This window comes from Lutjanus erythropterus, chromosome 5, assembly GCF_056507025.1.
Source record: "Lutjanus erythropterus isolate fLutEry1 chromosome 5, fLutEry1.hap2, whole genome shotgun sequence".
Lineage (NCBI taxonomy): Eukaryota > Metazoa > Chordata > Actinopteri > Lutjaniformes > Lutjanidae > Lutjanus > Lutjanus erythropterus.
Window position 1 is genome coordinate 16,951,221 of NC_139321.1, and position 17,556 is coordinate 16,968,776.

At 39.5% G+C, this 17,556-nt stretch overlaps 1 protein-coding gene across 6 annotated transcripts in view; it reads right to left on the minus strand.

The window, feature by feature from the left end:
• Window positions 1-3,958: 3,958 nt before the first annotated feature.
• Window positions 3,959-17,556, minus strand: part of atp11c (ATPase phospholipid transporting 11C (ATP11C blood group)) — a 61,909-nt gene continuing 48,311 nt past the window's right edge. Inside the window, exons 19-31 of one of the 6 annotated variants that reach the window (XM_084718909.1) lie at window positions 16,857-17,123; window positions 16,545-16,719; window positions 14,823-14,925; window positions 14,580-14,725; window positions 14,224-14,283; window positions 13,385-13,512; window positions 11,564-11,699; window positions 11,385-11,450; window positions 11,117-11,220; window positions 10,842-10,998; window positions 7,652-7,757; window positions 4,654-4,685; window positions 3,959-4,358 (exon numbers count right to left, since the gene is read on the minus strand). In XM_084718909.1, coding sequence (XP_084575035.1) covers window positions 7,656-7,757; window positions 10,842-10,998; window positions 11,117-11,220; window positions 11,385-11,450; window positions 11,564-11,699; window positions 13,385-13,512; window positions 14,224-14,283; window positions 14,580-14,725; window positions 14,823-14,925; window positions 16,545-16,719; window positions 16,857-17,123 — 1,444 coding nt within the window. In that variant the 3' untranslated portion in view covers window positions 3,959-4,358; window positions 4,654-4,685; window positions 7,652-7,655. Of the gene's footprint in view, window positions 4,359-4,653; window positions 4,686-7,651; window positions 7,761-8,654; window positions 8,746-10,841; window positions 10,999-11,116; window positions 11,221-11,384; window positions 11,451-11,563; window positions 11,700-13,384; window positions 13,513-14,223; window positions 14,284-14,579; window positions 14,726-14,822; window positions 14,926-16,544; window positions 16,720-16,856; window positions 17,124-17,556 lie in introns of all 6 variants that reach the window. The other 5 variants (XM_084718910.1, XM_084718907.1, XM_084718911.1 and 2 more) reach the window with 5 other exon arrangements.

Below are 17,556 nucleotides of genomic sequence, written 5' to 3' on the forward strand. Positions count from 1 at the left end.
ATCTTTCATGAGACAGAACAAACCGACAATGATTCCACAAAAGTTAAGATGCTGTGTAAAACGTAAATAAAAACAAAATATGATTTGCAAACTCTTTTCAACCTACAGTAAAGTCCAGCTACAGTAAAAAGACAAGATATTTCATGGTTAAATGAATAAATTGCATTGTTTTTTTGTAAATATACACTCATTCTGAATTTGATGCCTGCAACACATTCCAAAAAAGTTGGGAAAGGGAGAAAAAAAAAACTACACAGACTCGGGAACAATTCAGAAAACCGTGATAACACAGTTCATCGCTTTCGACTGCAAATTAAGACTCATGATATCTCATGACGTGTCCTATGGGTTTAAGAAGAGAAGAACCATCCAGACTGTGGTGTTAGTGCCCATGGCATCATGGGTAACTGTCACATCTGTGAAGGCCTCATTGATGTTGAAAGACACAGAGGTTTTGGAGTAACATGTTACCATCCAGACATCTTTTTCAGAGACATCCCTGCTTATTTCAGCAAGACAACGCCAAGACACATTCTGCACGTGTTACAACAGCGCGGCCACGTAGTTAAAGAGTTCAGGTACTAGACCGGCCTGTCTGCAGTTGAAAATGTGTGGTGCAAAATACGACAATGGAGACCTCGGACTGCCAAGCACCTGAATTCGTATGTCAAACAAGAATGAGAAAGAACTTCACTTTTCCAAACTGCAACAATTAGTGTCCTCAGTTCCAGAATGGTTAACAAACGTTGTTAGAAAAGGTGATGTATCACAGTGGTAAACATGCCCCCATCCCAACTTCACATTCAGTTTTCATTTGCATTTTACACAGCGTCACAACTTTTTTTTTAATGCAGTTGTAACCATTGGTATAAAAAAAAAGTACGATAAGACGTTGATTTATCTTCAAAACATTCTGCTTTATTACAGAAAATCTTCAGGTTTTGAATATACTAGTTTCAAAGAGGTACATTCAGCTTGGAGGTTTGGAGTGTTGAGGCTGGAGACCCCAAAGGGCTGGAGGTGGCGAGGTGTCCCTGCTGCATGATGACAGGGCTGCTGAGGTGCCTGAAGACGTCCACCTCCACCCCTCTCACAGACAGGGACAGCGTCCACAACTGCAGAGCCTCTATCTCGTGCTTTTTTTTGGACATTTTGATTTTCTTACAAAAAAGTGGCTGGAAAAAAGGTTGCATTAAAAATACAATCCATTCTTTTATACTTTTCATTTAGACAGGCAAAACATTAGATTCCAAGATATTTTTTAAGCTCTGAAAATAGCATCTCTGATGTCAGTTAAAGGTTTTTCATTTTGTTAACAAAGCAGGCAGCCCCTCTCAGTGTGTCCGCTCTACACCCGGTTTATGTCCGGCACAGTGCAGTCTGGAGGTGTCACACAGTAAAGAACAGCCTCCTCCTCTTTCCTAACATCAGAAAAACAGACGGTCTTAGTAGAAAATGAGGCTGAAAGGCATGTACATTTTCCCCATTATTAAGAACAATTCAACATTAACTTAATTCTTTAAATCTCAATTTGGCGTTATGATGCACTGATCAGATATGCCAGGTTACAGTCAGTGGGGTGAAATACACAGACAGAACTAGAAAGTCCTGGTACTGGAGTTACTGTTTGGGCAGGTAGTAGTGAAGTAGCACACTCTAGGATCACCATACTGACAGATTCTGTAACACAGAACATAAATGATTAGTGACAGATATTGATCAGTTTAAACAAACCATTAAAAAAGGAGTGACATTGGTTCGGAGGTTGTTTTGGGACGTTGGGAGCGTTTTGGGGGGCTGCCTGTCTTTGCATATCTGACAAAGACTATCAAATGGGATCAGCATGGGCTCACATCAGGATTGGGGTAACACAGACTTAACTCAACTGGCACAAAGCTGACCACTCTCCACAATTAAAAAAAAGATTTATGTAATAAAAGTATAACATTTGTGAATAAAAGTACACTTCATAAATATGCCAAATAGACAATACATGTTTGTGGGGGAAAAAAAGAGAACATGAAAAGAAAAATATATTCAAAAACAGTATCTAAACGTGTTTGAAAGGATGGCATGTTTAAATGGAATGTATGAAGCACTACACACAAGAAGTTAAAGGAAGGAACAAAAGGCCAAACGGTCCACTCCATCAACCTGTCGGTCAGAAAATCTGACCACAAACAGAAGGAAGAAGAAGGAGCGTAGAGCCTCACAGTGGCTTTTACTATGTTGACTCTGCAGGTCTGGAGTTGATTTTCTTTACACTCCAACATCAGCCTGCCTGAGACAATTAACGCAAACTAGATAATGGGTGATGAACATAAATACCTCATTTAGGCTTTTAGTGCATGTGTGCATTTAAGTGTACAACGTGTGTGGTTATTGTGCGTGTATTGTTCTCGTCTATCTGACATGTGCGTGTGTGTGTGTGCTCAGGCATATATTCATGTGCCTTAGTGACCATCGACGCAATGAAGAAACCAGTTTCCTTTAAGGGACAGTTCAGGTTTTTTCAAGCGGGGTTGTATGAGGTACTCATCTACTGTCACCTACAGAGGTGTCAGTGGTCAGTATGCTGCCAGTTGGCTGAAGCAGCAGGAGTACCAGTGTAGGAAGCTAATTTTTCTGATGCAGCAAAATGTATCTTAGGCATCTAAAGTAAAAAAAAAAAGAAAGAAAGTCCAATCAACTGTTTTATTGCCGTCCGACAGCCCTTTCTGATGATAAACCGCTGTAACGTAAGCCAAATATCGCTTAATTCAAACCAACCAAACTCCACAAGCAAAATCAGTTATTTTACCTCACAGAACAGAAAGAGTTGCTGGTCTACAATTTGGCTTTACATAACAGCAGTTTGCCGTCAGAAAAGGCTGTGTAACAGCAAGAAAATATTCTTAATATCATGTAAACTTAAACTGATACAGATTCTTTTAGGTGGGCTTTTTTTAAGTGGCTAAAATCAGATTTTCTGCTGATCCTGTCCACAGCAGTACTTTGCTTAGCTTCCTACACCAGTACGACTGATCCCTTCTCAAATGGGGTGTAGTACACTGGTAATACACCGACTATAGATAAGTAACTCATACAACCCTGCTTCAAAAAACCTGAACTATCCCTTTAATAGTGCAGAAAATGTCTAACAAAACTACATCAACAAGATTCAAGTAATCCTGGTTTTCATGACACGCAGGCGTTTCTGGCTTGTCTCATCCAGTACAGCTGAACGCACTTATGCAACACACACGCAGACACACACACACTGACTTGTCACTTTCAGGTCACACTAGTGTGGACAGAATCTGATCGTTCGTCTTTTTGGCTTTGAGCAGATCATACACCTCTAAGCTATATACAGTACAGCACATATATTAAATTTTCTCATCTTAGATGGACTCTTAAATTATCTCTGAGGTTGGAAGATTTATGTCACTCTCTGAGCAATGTTTCATTGCCAGAAAATGCTCAACATCTCTAATCTATCTCTCAGTCTTGCATACACACACACACACACTTTTTGGATGGAGTGGTAATACGGGCTCCATTAACCCCTCTTACCATACAACAGAGAATCATCATTGAAAACAAATAATCACATAATCATCTATAAACCAGAAACCCGTTCTAACCGTCTGAAATCACCTTCAGTAACTTTTCGTCTTAAATCATTTGGACCTGAATCGCATGATCACCGTTTCAGAAATAACTGCAAAACTGCACAATAACCGTAAAGGAGAATAACTTTTAACCATTGAGAATGGGATCATTATGTCTCAATAAAAATGTTGCAGAATACAGTGAATGAACATCAGTGGAGTGAAGTGTTCTTTTGAGCCTTCTTTCATGCAGGTGAACCATTCTTGGACTGGATATTACAACTGCTTGTTAAAACACAGCAGTTGGGTAGAGCTACTGACAAGGCAGCCGTGTATGCATTCATTTGTAAGCTAGTATTTAAAAAAAAAAAAAAAAAAGAAGTAAAAGAAAGAAAACTCATGCCTGTCATCTGAGTAGATATTTTTTTTTAAATAATGCAGGGCACGGCTCTGCAGGCATGCGTGGGGGGTTAGGAGCTGTTGGGACTGGGAGGAGAAGGACAGAGCAGAGAAACACAAGTCAAAATGACTGCTAAACCCACTTTTTATCCCTTCACCCCAGTCAGCACATCTCTCTTTTTCTTATCATTTTTTTCCCTCCTTTTCTTCTTCTCCTCTTTTCAGATCAGACGTGATGGCAGACAGCTCTGACCCGACTGGGACCGGACCCTGACAGTGGCTGATACCACTGTTGTTGCAAGTCCTTGCTGCTTTTCACTCGAGTTCCCTCACGTGCTTGTAGGAAAGTGGTGTGACAGCTGCAATCTGGAAAAGCACAAGCAGGTTTTACTTCAGTGTTTTTAGTATGAGCCTGTGCCAACAAGAGGAAGAGGATGAGACACCATGAAATCATCAAAAAATCGTCACAGAATGAGCGGTGATTGGACACATATTGCAATATAATAAAAAATACACTCAAATGACACCGTCCCCGCCACCAGAGTCAAGCAGGAATTAGTAAAGAAAAGCTCCCAATTTCATCCCAGTCTACTGATCTGTTGAAGCTCAGCAGGGACATTAAACAGAAACGGACAGACAGGTTTGTCTCACTGTGGTTTACCTGGATGTTTGTAGTAGGCCCTCCTCTGACAGCTATTGACGGGGAGAATAGAAATGCAGGTTAAAAGTGAAAGCTGTTGTTGAAAAGCCTGGTGCTATGGTTAAGCAACAGAAATCGGTGACCCTGGTCAACTGTAATGGGAGGGTGTGACATTCAGACCTACATAGAGGGGGTGGACCAAAAATGAAAACACCACGACATCTGGCCCACAAGGTGCTGAGATGTACTTTCACCTAAAAACACCTCCAGTGCGCTTGACATTGTCGCCATACATGGGGATATTGTTGAGACATACCTTTACAAGGACATCTAGTAGGTTTATTGAATACAAGTTTAAAACAGGTTTTAACAAGCCGAATTTTACACAATATACCCTTAATAACTTCCTTTATTTTTATTATTTATCCCTGGAGACTTAATGTATTTGATGTTACAATCTACAAGTAAGACATTATGAAATAAACAATCTATTAAAAATAGAGACAAATTATAATAAACCATTAATTGTGAAATAATTGTATACATTTTTAAAGCTCATCTTATGAACTGTTATTTCTCCCTGCTTTTTGGTGATGATTTTTATACAAATCCAGCAGTTTTTATTTTAAAATGTTCTTTTGTTTTGTTTCAGCGCCATCAGATTGTCTGCAGCTAATCTGACCCACTAACTTGACCCATCAGCCTAAACTTTTTGCACATTCATGACTCTTTGCTCAAGGACCTCTTGTGGTTGCAGTGAATCACAATTCTTGAAAAACCTGCATAAAACCTATACCGAGTGCTGACTCCTCACTCTCCTTTACTATAGTTACACATAATTAAATTACAAAATAAATATAACTGTAATTTTGTAACTGTCAAGGTTACTGAGAAAAAAAGGGTTAGGGTTAGTGCACTCCACTGAATAAAGTTCTAGTTGATTTGAGTTTCTCATTCGGAACAAAGCAGCAGCCAATCACACAACTGGCTCTGACACACTTCTCATCCTCTTCAAACAAAGACTTGGTGATGAAAAGTGGTATTTTAAAATGAAACAGTGTATGTGGTTAAATAGTATGGTGAAATAAAAGCACACTATGGGGCCAGCAGTGGAGAGCAACGCCCCCTGTTCACATCTCTCTTTTGTCAGCTGTTGAAAAGAGGAGGAAAATAAACTTTTTAAAAACCTGAGTACTACAGAAATTGTCTAAATCTGTTATTGTGTGTGAAAAAGCAAGCTGTTAACATTTCATAATAAAGAATGTATTATTATTATTTTTATTACTACTACTACTACTACTACTACTACTACTACTACTACTACTACTACTACTACTACATCTTTATTAATATTATTATTGAATTGTTTCACAATTTTGTGTTTTATATATATATATATATATATATATATATATATACTCACCAAAAATATAAATGCAACACTTGTTTTTCATGAGTTACTCTTACTCTACTCTAACCAATCACAAGAGTACTGGCCAATCAGTGCTGCAGTTATATTTGAGTGGATATTTCATACTTTTCTTTCATTTATTGAAATCGTTCTTTATTCCATAATGTCTTATTTCTTCTTTTTTGACACTTTGTTTTTCCATATTTACCTAATACAGTTCCTTTAATAGTTTGTCATGTGATGTTTCCATCCAGTCTGTCATCACCCCCTGTATGTAATGCAACAGCATTCAGCCTGAGGTTAAGGCAACGTCACAACATGCAGTGAGGTAAGCTCAGCGTTCACAAATGCGTCTGTTGTTTGCAGAGAAAAATAAGCAGACAGCGACCACCAACACAGGTTTGGACGTGCACACAGGACAAAAACAACCATGACCAAACCACCACGTCACAAACATTATAATCACAGACCAGCTCTGACGTTTCACACTGCCAGATGCTGACACCTTAACCGACACTTCGACAGACTCAGACATTCCAGGTCCAAAAATGAGATGGACTGAACTTAAAAACATTTGAAATTGGGTTTTTAAAGCACGTGCAGAAGGTAATATAAGCTAGGCTTCAAAAGGGAGGCTGAAAGGAGCATGTGTCTATGCAAAAAAAAAAATTACGGTGTGCAACATGGGGCCTAGGGATGCATTCATAGGTTAAAGGAGAAATATATCTATTCTACAAAATCATAAAATGACCATGATGTGTCATCAGAGATTAAGCAAACATAGTTACAGCCAGCCAACATACAGCCAGTATGTTCTCCTTTAATTTTCCATTAAGGCTGGAATAACGGTTTTTGTTTGCCTGTTTTACATTTATTAGAGTTAAAATTAATGTTTGCCGAATGGGTAAGTGTCTGTTTATGAGCCGTGAAATATCATTAATGATCTTTCAGAAGCAGTGAATGTTTGTAATAATCAAACTGAGCAATATGTTAATGGAGTTTGGCAAGCAGTGAGGCAAACAGACACTGAACTCAAACTCCAGCGTGTGTATTTTCAGAGCAGTGGGGTTTTGTTGTCAGGATAACAGGCTTAGCTTTGCATTACCAGACAACTGACAATGACAAGTGAAAGAGTTCTGCACAAAGTATAATATTGCACTTCTCTTGCATTTCTTTTCAGTGTTCCTGCAACCTGCAGGCAACTGGCCTGAGCTTCGAGTCTGAGGAAGAGGGGCAGTGGGAAACAATCTGCTTCAATCATAGATGGTATATTTGACCTACAATTGTATTTAATATACAATTTATGGTTCCAATTTACCATTTGGACTGCAGTACCTTCTGAACTTACATATTTCTCCTTTAAATAAGTGCACCATTTGACAATTTTAACTAAAAATGTTGCCATTTGAGTCTGACAAAGAAAAAGTGCATCTCTTCAGCCAGCCAATATCAGCTTCCACAACACATAAGAACACACTGGGTCTTGTTGTAAGTGGCCTGTATGCCTATTATGCCTTTGATTCTCTTGTTAAAACTCAGAGTTAGGGACCAGAACTGCTGAGGGAGCGAGTCTTGATTGGCTTAAACAGCCTGAAGGTGGGCTGGTACCTGTTTAAATGACAGTATTGGACTCGTCTGAAAAGGTTCTCATGAGCAGGGGCCTGGCAGAAGACCGGGGAGACTGGTGGCCCCCCACGCTCGACTGAGCCAGCTTCTTCTAGAAGGGTGAGGCAAGAGACACCAATGACATCACTACGCTGACAAACACAGACACACTTCGGCTCAGTCTCTCTTCATCTTGTGCTCTCCCTCGCACACAGACATACACATGTACACACAGGGAACAAACAAACACATACACAAAGACTTCAAAACAGGACAGGTGGACAATGAAAATCAGTCCAGGTGCCTTTTTAGACACACTTTCCTTTGCAAAAATAATGTTCAGAAGCCTTGACTCCATATCAATTGGTCCAGGGATACTATCCTTGTACATTTCTCAAAAGCATGTTCGATATAACGCACGCACACACACGCACAGACAATATGCAGTGGCCCGCGGGGTTTGCGGTGAGGATCCAGGATGAGGTTGTTGACTTGAGCCTCATGCAGGTAAGTTTGGGTGCTTTGACGTGCTGCATTCACCTGACTTGACATGCGGAGGCAGCAGGCATTGGAGCAGCAAAGGCAGCTGGGGGGAAGACACTGACTGATACAACTGGACAGACAAGAATGAAAGACTGGCTGCATGTTTTCAGCACGGAAACTTGGTCCTACTCCACACTGCTGGAAGAACTGGGCACACAGCAGCCCAATGACCAACATTCCTCCCAATTTAACAAACATATCTAGTACTCAAGTCAAGGTTTAACAATGGGGCCTTCCACGGATAGCATTCCTAATGCAATAATTCATCTGACCTAATCTGTGCAGCCAAGTGTGGACCATTAAAAGCCACAGAACACCACCCCAGATTTCTTTAAAGGGTAAGAAAGGCGTCTAACAGTGGGAGAGGAAGGACAAAACAGGTAGGAAACAAGCAAAGACTGGCAGACACAGAAAACTCTGCAGGAAGAGACTTAAGTCTAAGAGCTGACAAAGAAAAAGAGACCTCAGTCACTCCACGAGAAGCTGTGAGTGCTAGCAGTCTGCGACAACATGAAGATAGTAGATGTCCCCGAGGAAGGAAGGCGGTGCTTCATCTTTAGGGAGAAACAGGTCCAGAGAGGAAGAGAAGAAGAAATAGGGGGGTGAGACAGAGCAAGAAGAAGCTGTTAAAGTGCAGAAGCGAGAGGCACAAGTTAGGAAGACAAAGTTGGTTAAAGGGGTGTGTTCCAAAATAAAATGCCTGTAGTAGGAAACTTTAATTTTCATCTCTAAAAAATCCACAACATGCTAAGTCCTGTACCTACCAATAAAAATGTATTTTGTACATTTATGATTGATTCTGCCACTTTTTCAATTGACAGACACTCAAACAAAATTAAAAAAAAACACAAGAAACAGTGTAATAAGTTCACATTGCACAAAACAGCAGACTTCCTTTAAATATGTGCAAAACTGTTTGTTTGTCTCATTACTTTTCCAAAATAAAACAAGTCTAGACACACAAAAAAAAAAAAAAAAAAAACAACGGCGGAATGCCCTGAAAAGCACAGAGCACACCACTAATCATTTCCAGCTGCTTGGAAAACACATCAGCTTCATGGGGAGCTAATGACAAAATATGCCTGGAGAAGCTGTCTTCTGGAGGAAACTGAAAACTGTCCCTCTGAAATGGAAACGAACGGACAACTTGCAAAACAACAGCTAATGATATTAAAGCCTGATCTCCCTGATGCAGTGGAGAAAAACAAAATAATTTCTAATCTAATAAATTCTAATCCTGTGTTAATGGTTTAATAAACTCTTGCTGTACGCCAAATACAGGGTGCATAAATGCAACGTTACTTTAAACTGTTAAAATATGTTTAATGAGACATCTTGTACACAGGTGTATACATACATTTCAACTAGCTAACCCTACCAATTATATTGGTAGGGGTGGACAGTACAAAGTACATTTAATTGTGTACCGTATTTAAATACATTTTTCAAGTACCTGTATTCACTTGAGTACTGATATTTTTGCTAAACTTATTACTCTTACTCCACTACATTTTAAAGACAAATATTGTACTTTAAAATCCACTACATTTCAGTAAAGGTTCCTGTAACTTGTTATTTTGAAGCACAGCTTTGAAATCAGTGGATGAATTTTATTTAATTTACTAAAACATGATAGGCTAAGTGCTGTGTTCATCACAGGAGAAAAAGCAACCACACTAAACTATTCTTACATTGTTAGTCAAGTTCAAAGTGCTTGCTGTATTTCTCGAACAGTTCAACTCGATCATAACTACGGCAGATGAAGATTTCACCCATGGCCATATCTGAAGTCCATGTTTGATTTTTTTTCAAATAAAAACAGATTTATATCATTTTAAATGTTTGCCGTGCACAAATTTCAGCCTACAAAAATTTGCTATCAAACCTGAGAAAGCATGACAAGGTGTGTAAACCCTTTGTTTAATTCCAGATAAACATTTTAAAACAAAGTTGTCTGTGCTTGTAGCAGTTGCAATTTTTATGCTATGGTTGATCAAATTACTTTTTATGCACTTGCCATATTGTGTCCTGTGTGAATTCACTACTGCTGCATAACTCTTAAGAGTATTAACATTACTGACTAAAGCCCTTTCAGAAATCTGTTTTAATCTTGTCAAACAAACAGTATAATTAGTAGGGTTGGGTGCCAAAACTGGCTATTAAATGTACCCCAGTGTTCTTAAAAAGAAAACACATTTTTAAATAAATTATTATTTTTAAGAGCAAGTACTCCAGTACTAAGCAATAAAATTGACTGTGCAACTTTAATTTGTATTGGAGTAATATTTGACCAGAGGTAATGTAGTTCTGTATTTTGCCCCCTTTTGCATATAATACATGTTATCGGAGGCCAACAGTGAAGGAATCTTCTGTACATACAAGCCCCACCCACTTTAGAGAGATCCAATCAAGTTTGCAGATTTGATTTAAATGTCTCTTGTAACTGTGGTTCACCCACGTATTTCGCTTCAATTGGAAATACATATCAGTAACCGAACCCTTGAGGAAACAAGTGGTTAAATTGTCACAACAAATATGTTTGAGCTTCATAAATCTGGTACAGAGACAGAGAAGAAGGGAAGGAAGAGAGTAAGAAAAAGAGAGAGATCAAGTGTAGTAGAGAGCGAGTGTTTGTGTGTTTGAGCTCTACCTGTCGAGCATGGGGCCCGCGGGGTTTGCGGAACACCACAAGCAGGATCTCTGGCAGTAGGCTGAGCAGGATGAGCAGGATGATGACAAGCCAGGCCGACACCGAGCTCAGCATGTTGGCAAACACAAAGTACAAACGCTGCTGCCTCAGGAAAGGCCTGCAGGAGAGGGACACTTTGGGTTACACCGACTGGAAGAGCAACAGGGGCTGAACAGAAGCGAAATATAACAGGTCAGCATCTATGTCGGTTATTTTATTCCAAGTTCTTTTCTCACCATATTATTCCTCCCCAGAAAAAGCTGAAAAACACGTAGAAAGCCAGGGAGCCCCAGATTACAAAGTGGTTGATCCATGTCCAGTGCCGTGTGTCCAAAGCGAGCTAGAGTGGCACAGAAAAGACACTAAATGCATCAAATATGCCAAATATCCAACACACTTTTCCAAAGTCAGTGTTCTGCAAGATAATATATCTGCTCCAAAATCTCATGAGAGACTGCTGCTGTTTTCCATAAGATAAGATAAATAAACAGTGGAGTGGTTTACCTTCAGTGTGACAGTGAAGACAAGGATGGTGAAGACAATTGTTCCATATGACCAGTTCCCAAAAACCTGCATTAAATTAGACAAATGAGAACAATAACTTACTTACACAGCTTACTTACTTATGTACTTAAACAAGTAATTTAATATCATGTCCATTTAGAAGGTGAATTAAATCAAACCTGGCCATTATCCTGCAGTGCTGGGTTACTGAACAAATATCGCACACCAAAGAAGAAGAGCAAGCCGTGGAAGACACCGAGTAATGTCCAGTAGAGGAAGGGGCCCCACCGTAACATGGCATTCTTAGCAATCTCTCTAAAGAAAGTCATGAAAGAGAAAGATGAAGAAAGTCATTATTTGGATATAACTGCAACTACGAAAGCGGAAGCCATAAAATATTTGAGTGAAGACTGTGAACAGCTCACCCTAAACTAAAAAACTGAAAACTAAAACTCACAGTTTTAATGTTTAATGTCATGCCAGCAGTCTTCCTGCTTGCATCCATACAGTGTTTTTTCCTGAGCGCCAGCATCTTTCTTTAATTCTAACCAAAGAGTAGAGAAGATCTGTGGTGGCCTGGAGAAAAGACACTGTCTCAAGTGTCTTTTTTCAAAGAACTCTGACTTTTTTGTGGGATCACTGTGAGTGCTTCAAGCTCAAAATATTTCAACTCACTTTTTTCAGGCGACCGATCATATATTAAATAGGGAATCATTACCCCGGTAACCAAGAAAATGGTGGAAAAGCTTGTTTGATCTATCCTGAGCTTTACGTCAGACAGAAACTCAGAACAGAGACAGAAAAGCCTGTTTGTATGAGCACATCAAACAGACACTAAATGCTGCTGGTGAGTGTTGTGTGTTTATCACCCTATGCGTAAGCTAGTTTTTAGCTGTGTGGTCAACCCTCTGTTAATTAAGATACCCAGCTACTATCAATCATAACGTCAAACTCACATGCAATGTTTTTTTCTCACATCGCATATATGCTTCATCCCAGCATTCTCAAGTGCCCTCCCAGCACTTTTCTGCCAGGAAAAAACACTTCATGCACACAGTGCTTTAAATCACATAGAATAAGTGTAGTTGAATTTCAGGAGCGTTCTGCATATAGGTGACCCAAGATATAGGGTCACCTATATCTTGGATGTGTTAAAGAACAGGGGCAGCAACTAAGATTTGGCTTTGGCACAGGGACTGCATAATTTGTTCATTAAATTTCAAATTTTGCATTGTGAGTATTAATCTATGGCTTGACAGTGAAAGAAGATGAAGCAGTCTGCATCTTTACCATCATTGCTATATCAGGGTTCCTCCAAAACCTCAACCACTTTTCAATAAATGTTATGGTGAATTTTAAAACTTTCCCAGAATAAATGTTCTCAAAATGAGCAAAATTTCTACAAAAGGGTGACAAATTAAAGGAAACACAACAAAGCTTCATGTTTCAAAATGTGTCACCTGTCTGTAAGTAGTTCCTTGACTGGAAAATTAACTATTCAGTCAGGTAGCGATTTATGAAAATAATGTTTGCAGTTTCAAGCATGTTATACAAAATTAACGCACTATTCAAATATTGAAAACACTACATTAAAATTCAAGTGTTTCAAGGATTGCCTGCACCCATACAAACCCTTTCTAACTTTTAAAATAATAATCTTTAAAATGTTTATATATTTAATGATTCACCTTGAACTCAGGTACATATACATAAATTTCTTCACTCAAACGCAATTTGATAAGAAGAAAATTTAAAGATTAAAACATTTAAAATTACTTCTTTTAACATCGAGACAAAAATAAATATTGTCTATTCATTCAATAAATCGATGTATTGTAGGTCTAAGCAGAGATCCTTGATCTAAAACATAAAGAAGGAAATCTTTATTTATATTAACTACTATTACTATTCGTCCTCTCTGTTTAATGGACGCAACTTAAGAAGCACATCTACATCTACCTCTGAGTGTACTGCAGATGAGTGAAGGTTCCCAGGTTTACCTGTAGAGGGTAGCATTGTCCAGCAGAACCTCCATGCAGATGTGCTGCTCCAAGAGGCTGTAAGCCAGGATGGGCATAGAGGTGAAGCAGATGTTGTACATCGTCAGATAGGCCGCGTCATATAGGGGCTGGGGAGGATGGGAGCAGGAGGTTGGGGGTGAAGGGGAAGGGGTTGGTAAGGAGGGGAAGGGGGAGGAGGGACGGGGCAACCAGGGGTTAATATCACGGAGAGGACAAAACTCATACACACCATCATACTTGCACATAGATTATGTCATATAAGCAAGAATATATACATCTGTCATCTACTTATGAAAGATTTATGTCAGGGGCAGAATGAAATATTCCGTCTCCCCTCTCACAAATAGAAATGCCAAAATATAATCGATTATCGTCATGAGGTTAATGCACTAGTTAACAGATATTCAATGGCAGGAGCAGTTTTAATATAAACATAACACCATAAAACACTCTAAATCAATACAGATTTTATAATATATATATTATAAATATATATATATAGCAATCAGGTCATACAATCTATTACAGAATTTCTATATTTTATTATTAAATGTTGGCAACGGTGTGACAAGACACACACATCACTATGATTACATTATATCTACATACAACATGTCATCCTTACAGTACTGTGCAGCCAATGTCAGTATCTTAACATATCAATCAGAGCTCAAACATCCGAGGGGCAGTGAGGGAGGGGTAATCTGAGGGAAAGCGTCTGACATTCAGGAACACGAGGAGGTGTGGATTCTAGGGACACTGCCTCCTTTCATGTTAAGAACATCTTTGAACCTCAAAGGGCCTCAGGACATACTCACTTGCTGGGAATAGCCACAGAAGAACTGGTACAAAAACTGAGGTAAGATGAAGCAAAGGTTCTGCAGGCAAACACAGAAAAAGAACAAACTCACACCGATGCGCAAAACTTCAAAGACCATCAAATGGAATCGTACGTTCTTGTCTAGGTATACATTAACCTGAGTTAAACCTAAAAATCTGTTTAATTTGTTAAGAGGATTGATTCTGTCAAATCTATCTCTTAACTACATAATCCTCAAATCAACTTAGCGTGTGGGTGTGTTTGGGAAATAGAGGCTTTGCTAAAACCCACAACACGTTCTCAGCCTGAAGAATGATATGATGGCAATGTGACGGCAGCGTCTCTTTCTCCTACCTTGTAAAAGAAATATTGCACCAGGTGTGCAATGCGAACATAGTAGAGATGCCCATGAGCCAACAAAAGTTTCTTGAGGTGCTTGAGTTTGGGGATGGCGTAATCACTGTTCCTCACTGCCTGCCGACCCTCTTTACCCTTAATACCTAAAACACCGAAAGCAAGAGTCACACAAAGGTTACCCATCCCCCCATTTTTTAACAGCAGTTAGAGTTCTGTTAGCTTCAACATGAAATTTCTTACCAATGCCAACATGAGCTTCCAAAATCATGCTGACATCATTGGCACCATCTCCGATGGAAAGGGTGATTGGGCTGCCCTTAGAGTTCTTCACCATTTTAACAATCTAAAGATGAAAATGAAGAATAATTTCATAAGATGAGTAACCAAGTTATCATTTTGAAAAAAAAAATCTAGATTTTTTTGTATGTTTAACACTATTAAATTAAGACTCCTGTCAGTAAGAGTCATGTCTAAAGAATAATTATTATGTAGCTGAAATAAAATAGGTCAAACAATACAAAATGTGAACCAGCACCGCAAAAAACAAATAGACCAAAACACAATTCAGTTCTCACTAGGTGTACTGAATCAAGCAAGCAAAGCCAAATTGGTGTGGGTGTGAGAGTGTGCAAGTGAAAGACTCATCCTACAGTCTCAGGCCCAATTCCAATTGGACCCCTACACACTCCCACTCTGTGACAAGTGTGAGCCGGAGTCAGAGTTGGCTGCGGAGGGTCATTTAAATAAGGGGGGAGGGTGTAAATACACCAGCAAGCTTTGGGATGCCCTCACCTTTCTCTGGTAGAAACAGGAACATTCATCAGGATGGATATTTTAATGAAATAAACATTATCTTATAAACAGCACTGACGTAGATATGAGGGGCATTCATGGCATATTAAGCTTGCTTAAGGAAAAATTGCTAACTACAGAAATAAAATTTCACTCCCATGCTTCTTTGCTTCTTCTTCTATGTTTTTGTCATGTCACATGCACGGAATATGTCTACAAATTTCTGTTTGAGGTAGAGTAACTTATTAGTGCTCCTCTGGAAATAACTGCACCTCGCACGGAACTAAATGTGTTTCCTCCATCCTGAACACAAGAGGTGCTGCACCAGAGAGGAGTGTGGTTTGTAAGTCTGCATCGATGCAGACGTGCTCTTGAGGTTTTGTTTTTTTTATCCCGCTTCCCCTTAAGGCTGACTGATTTGACTAGCAAACACGCAAACAGAGTGAGAGTGTGTAGGGAGGGTGTGTAGGGGCAACTTTAAAGTCAGCTCTGGATTTTATGGTAGATCCCCACAAAACAAATCAAATCAGGAAATGAAAATGGAAATAGGAGCATCTGTATTTTCAGATTAGTAAAAGTGATTATTTACAATATATACAATGGGTACTCAAAGTTACTACGATCAGTCAGTCAGTAGTCAGTGGTCAAGAAGGTTTGCAGCGTTGGCCTCTGACTGGGAAATACACACATCCCCGGGACTATTCCTTCTCTTGACACAGACTTCAGAGACCAGGCTTATGTTTTTACAAAACGAATGGATGCTGAGGGTAAAGCTGACGTATCACTCCTCCTCTGACCAAACAACACAGGCAGCTCTGAGACACACTCTGTCTGCCGTGCATGGAGAACCTGGATGTCAAGTGGCAGCAACAAACTGTGCCGTCAAGAATTCTTAAATCCTTAAATTATGCTCTATCAGACAGACATCTCTTTTAGATTAGTCATGGAAAATGAGAACCGTGCAGGTTTTTCTTTTCTATTAAGTAGCAAACTTACAAAACACTTGTCATAGCATGTTTTGAATGCGCACATTGTGATGTCGATGCTCATACGATATACACGCAACCCTTTGATCATTATCTCAGCTTTCTACTGAATTAACATTTTCCACATTTGAACTGATTGTTCTACTGAATTAACATTTTCCACATTTGAACTGATTGTTCAGACCTGTGCCTTCTGTAGAGGAGCCATGCGGCAGCACAGCACAGACGTGCAGTTCTGACAGATCTGCAGGAACAGGTTCTTGTAACTGCTCGAGCTGGATTCAGAGGAGTTGAGCACCATCGACAGAGTGGCTCCATCGATGATAAAACCATAGTCCTGGCCTGCCGAGGACCAGCTCCTACAAAACAGAACAGCGAAACGGGCTTCATCACCAATAAGATTCAGTTTGTTCTAATGATCACCCTAGTAGAAGAGTTCAGTATCACATTATAACCTCAATAAAGAGGCTAAGATCGCAAAAGTCAAGGTACTGACCTGGTGACGCCCGCTTTCACTGGTGGTGCATCCTGTACTGCTTTTTTGTGGTATTCAAGCAAAAGTTCATGCAGTCGTTCCTCACGCCTCTTTCCTTCACATTCAAGAGTACGCACTGTCAACTCCAACAGCTCTGTGTTCCTCTGGAACAATCTACAAGCATAACAGGTGGACTTTGCTGTCTCCATCTTATCTCCTGTGAGGACCCAAACTTTAATGCCTGCCCCCTGCAGAGCCTCCATCGTCTCTGCTGCCTCCTCTTGAAGCCTGGGGGAGCGAAAGCAGACAAGTGAGAGACTGTTTAACTAAATTTAGTACATGAATACTATCACTAGAAAGACAAGCAAACAGTTCAATAAAACACTAGCATCAGGGTTAAATTTCATGGGATATCTAGTGGATTGTGTTATAGCAATGGGAGAACACTGTATGACACAAAACCCAAACAAGGCTGCTGTTTTTTCAGCGAAAATTAGGGTGGGTCCAAACCACCATTGGAAAATGTCTGCAATACATCCTAAAATGCTGGCATTGGCAAGTAACAAAGTCTATTCACCAATCCAATACCAGATAATTATTAAGCTCTGAAACTTATGGGTTTTTTTTCCAAGTTCTGTGGCATTAATTCTCTGTTGGAATTTGTTAATGTTGTACAAGGGTTTAACCTGAGGCAGGTCATCTCACAATGAGGTTAGTAATA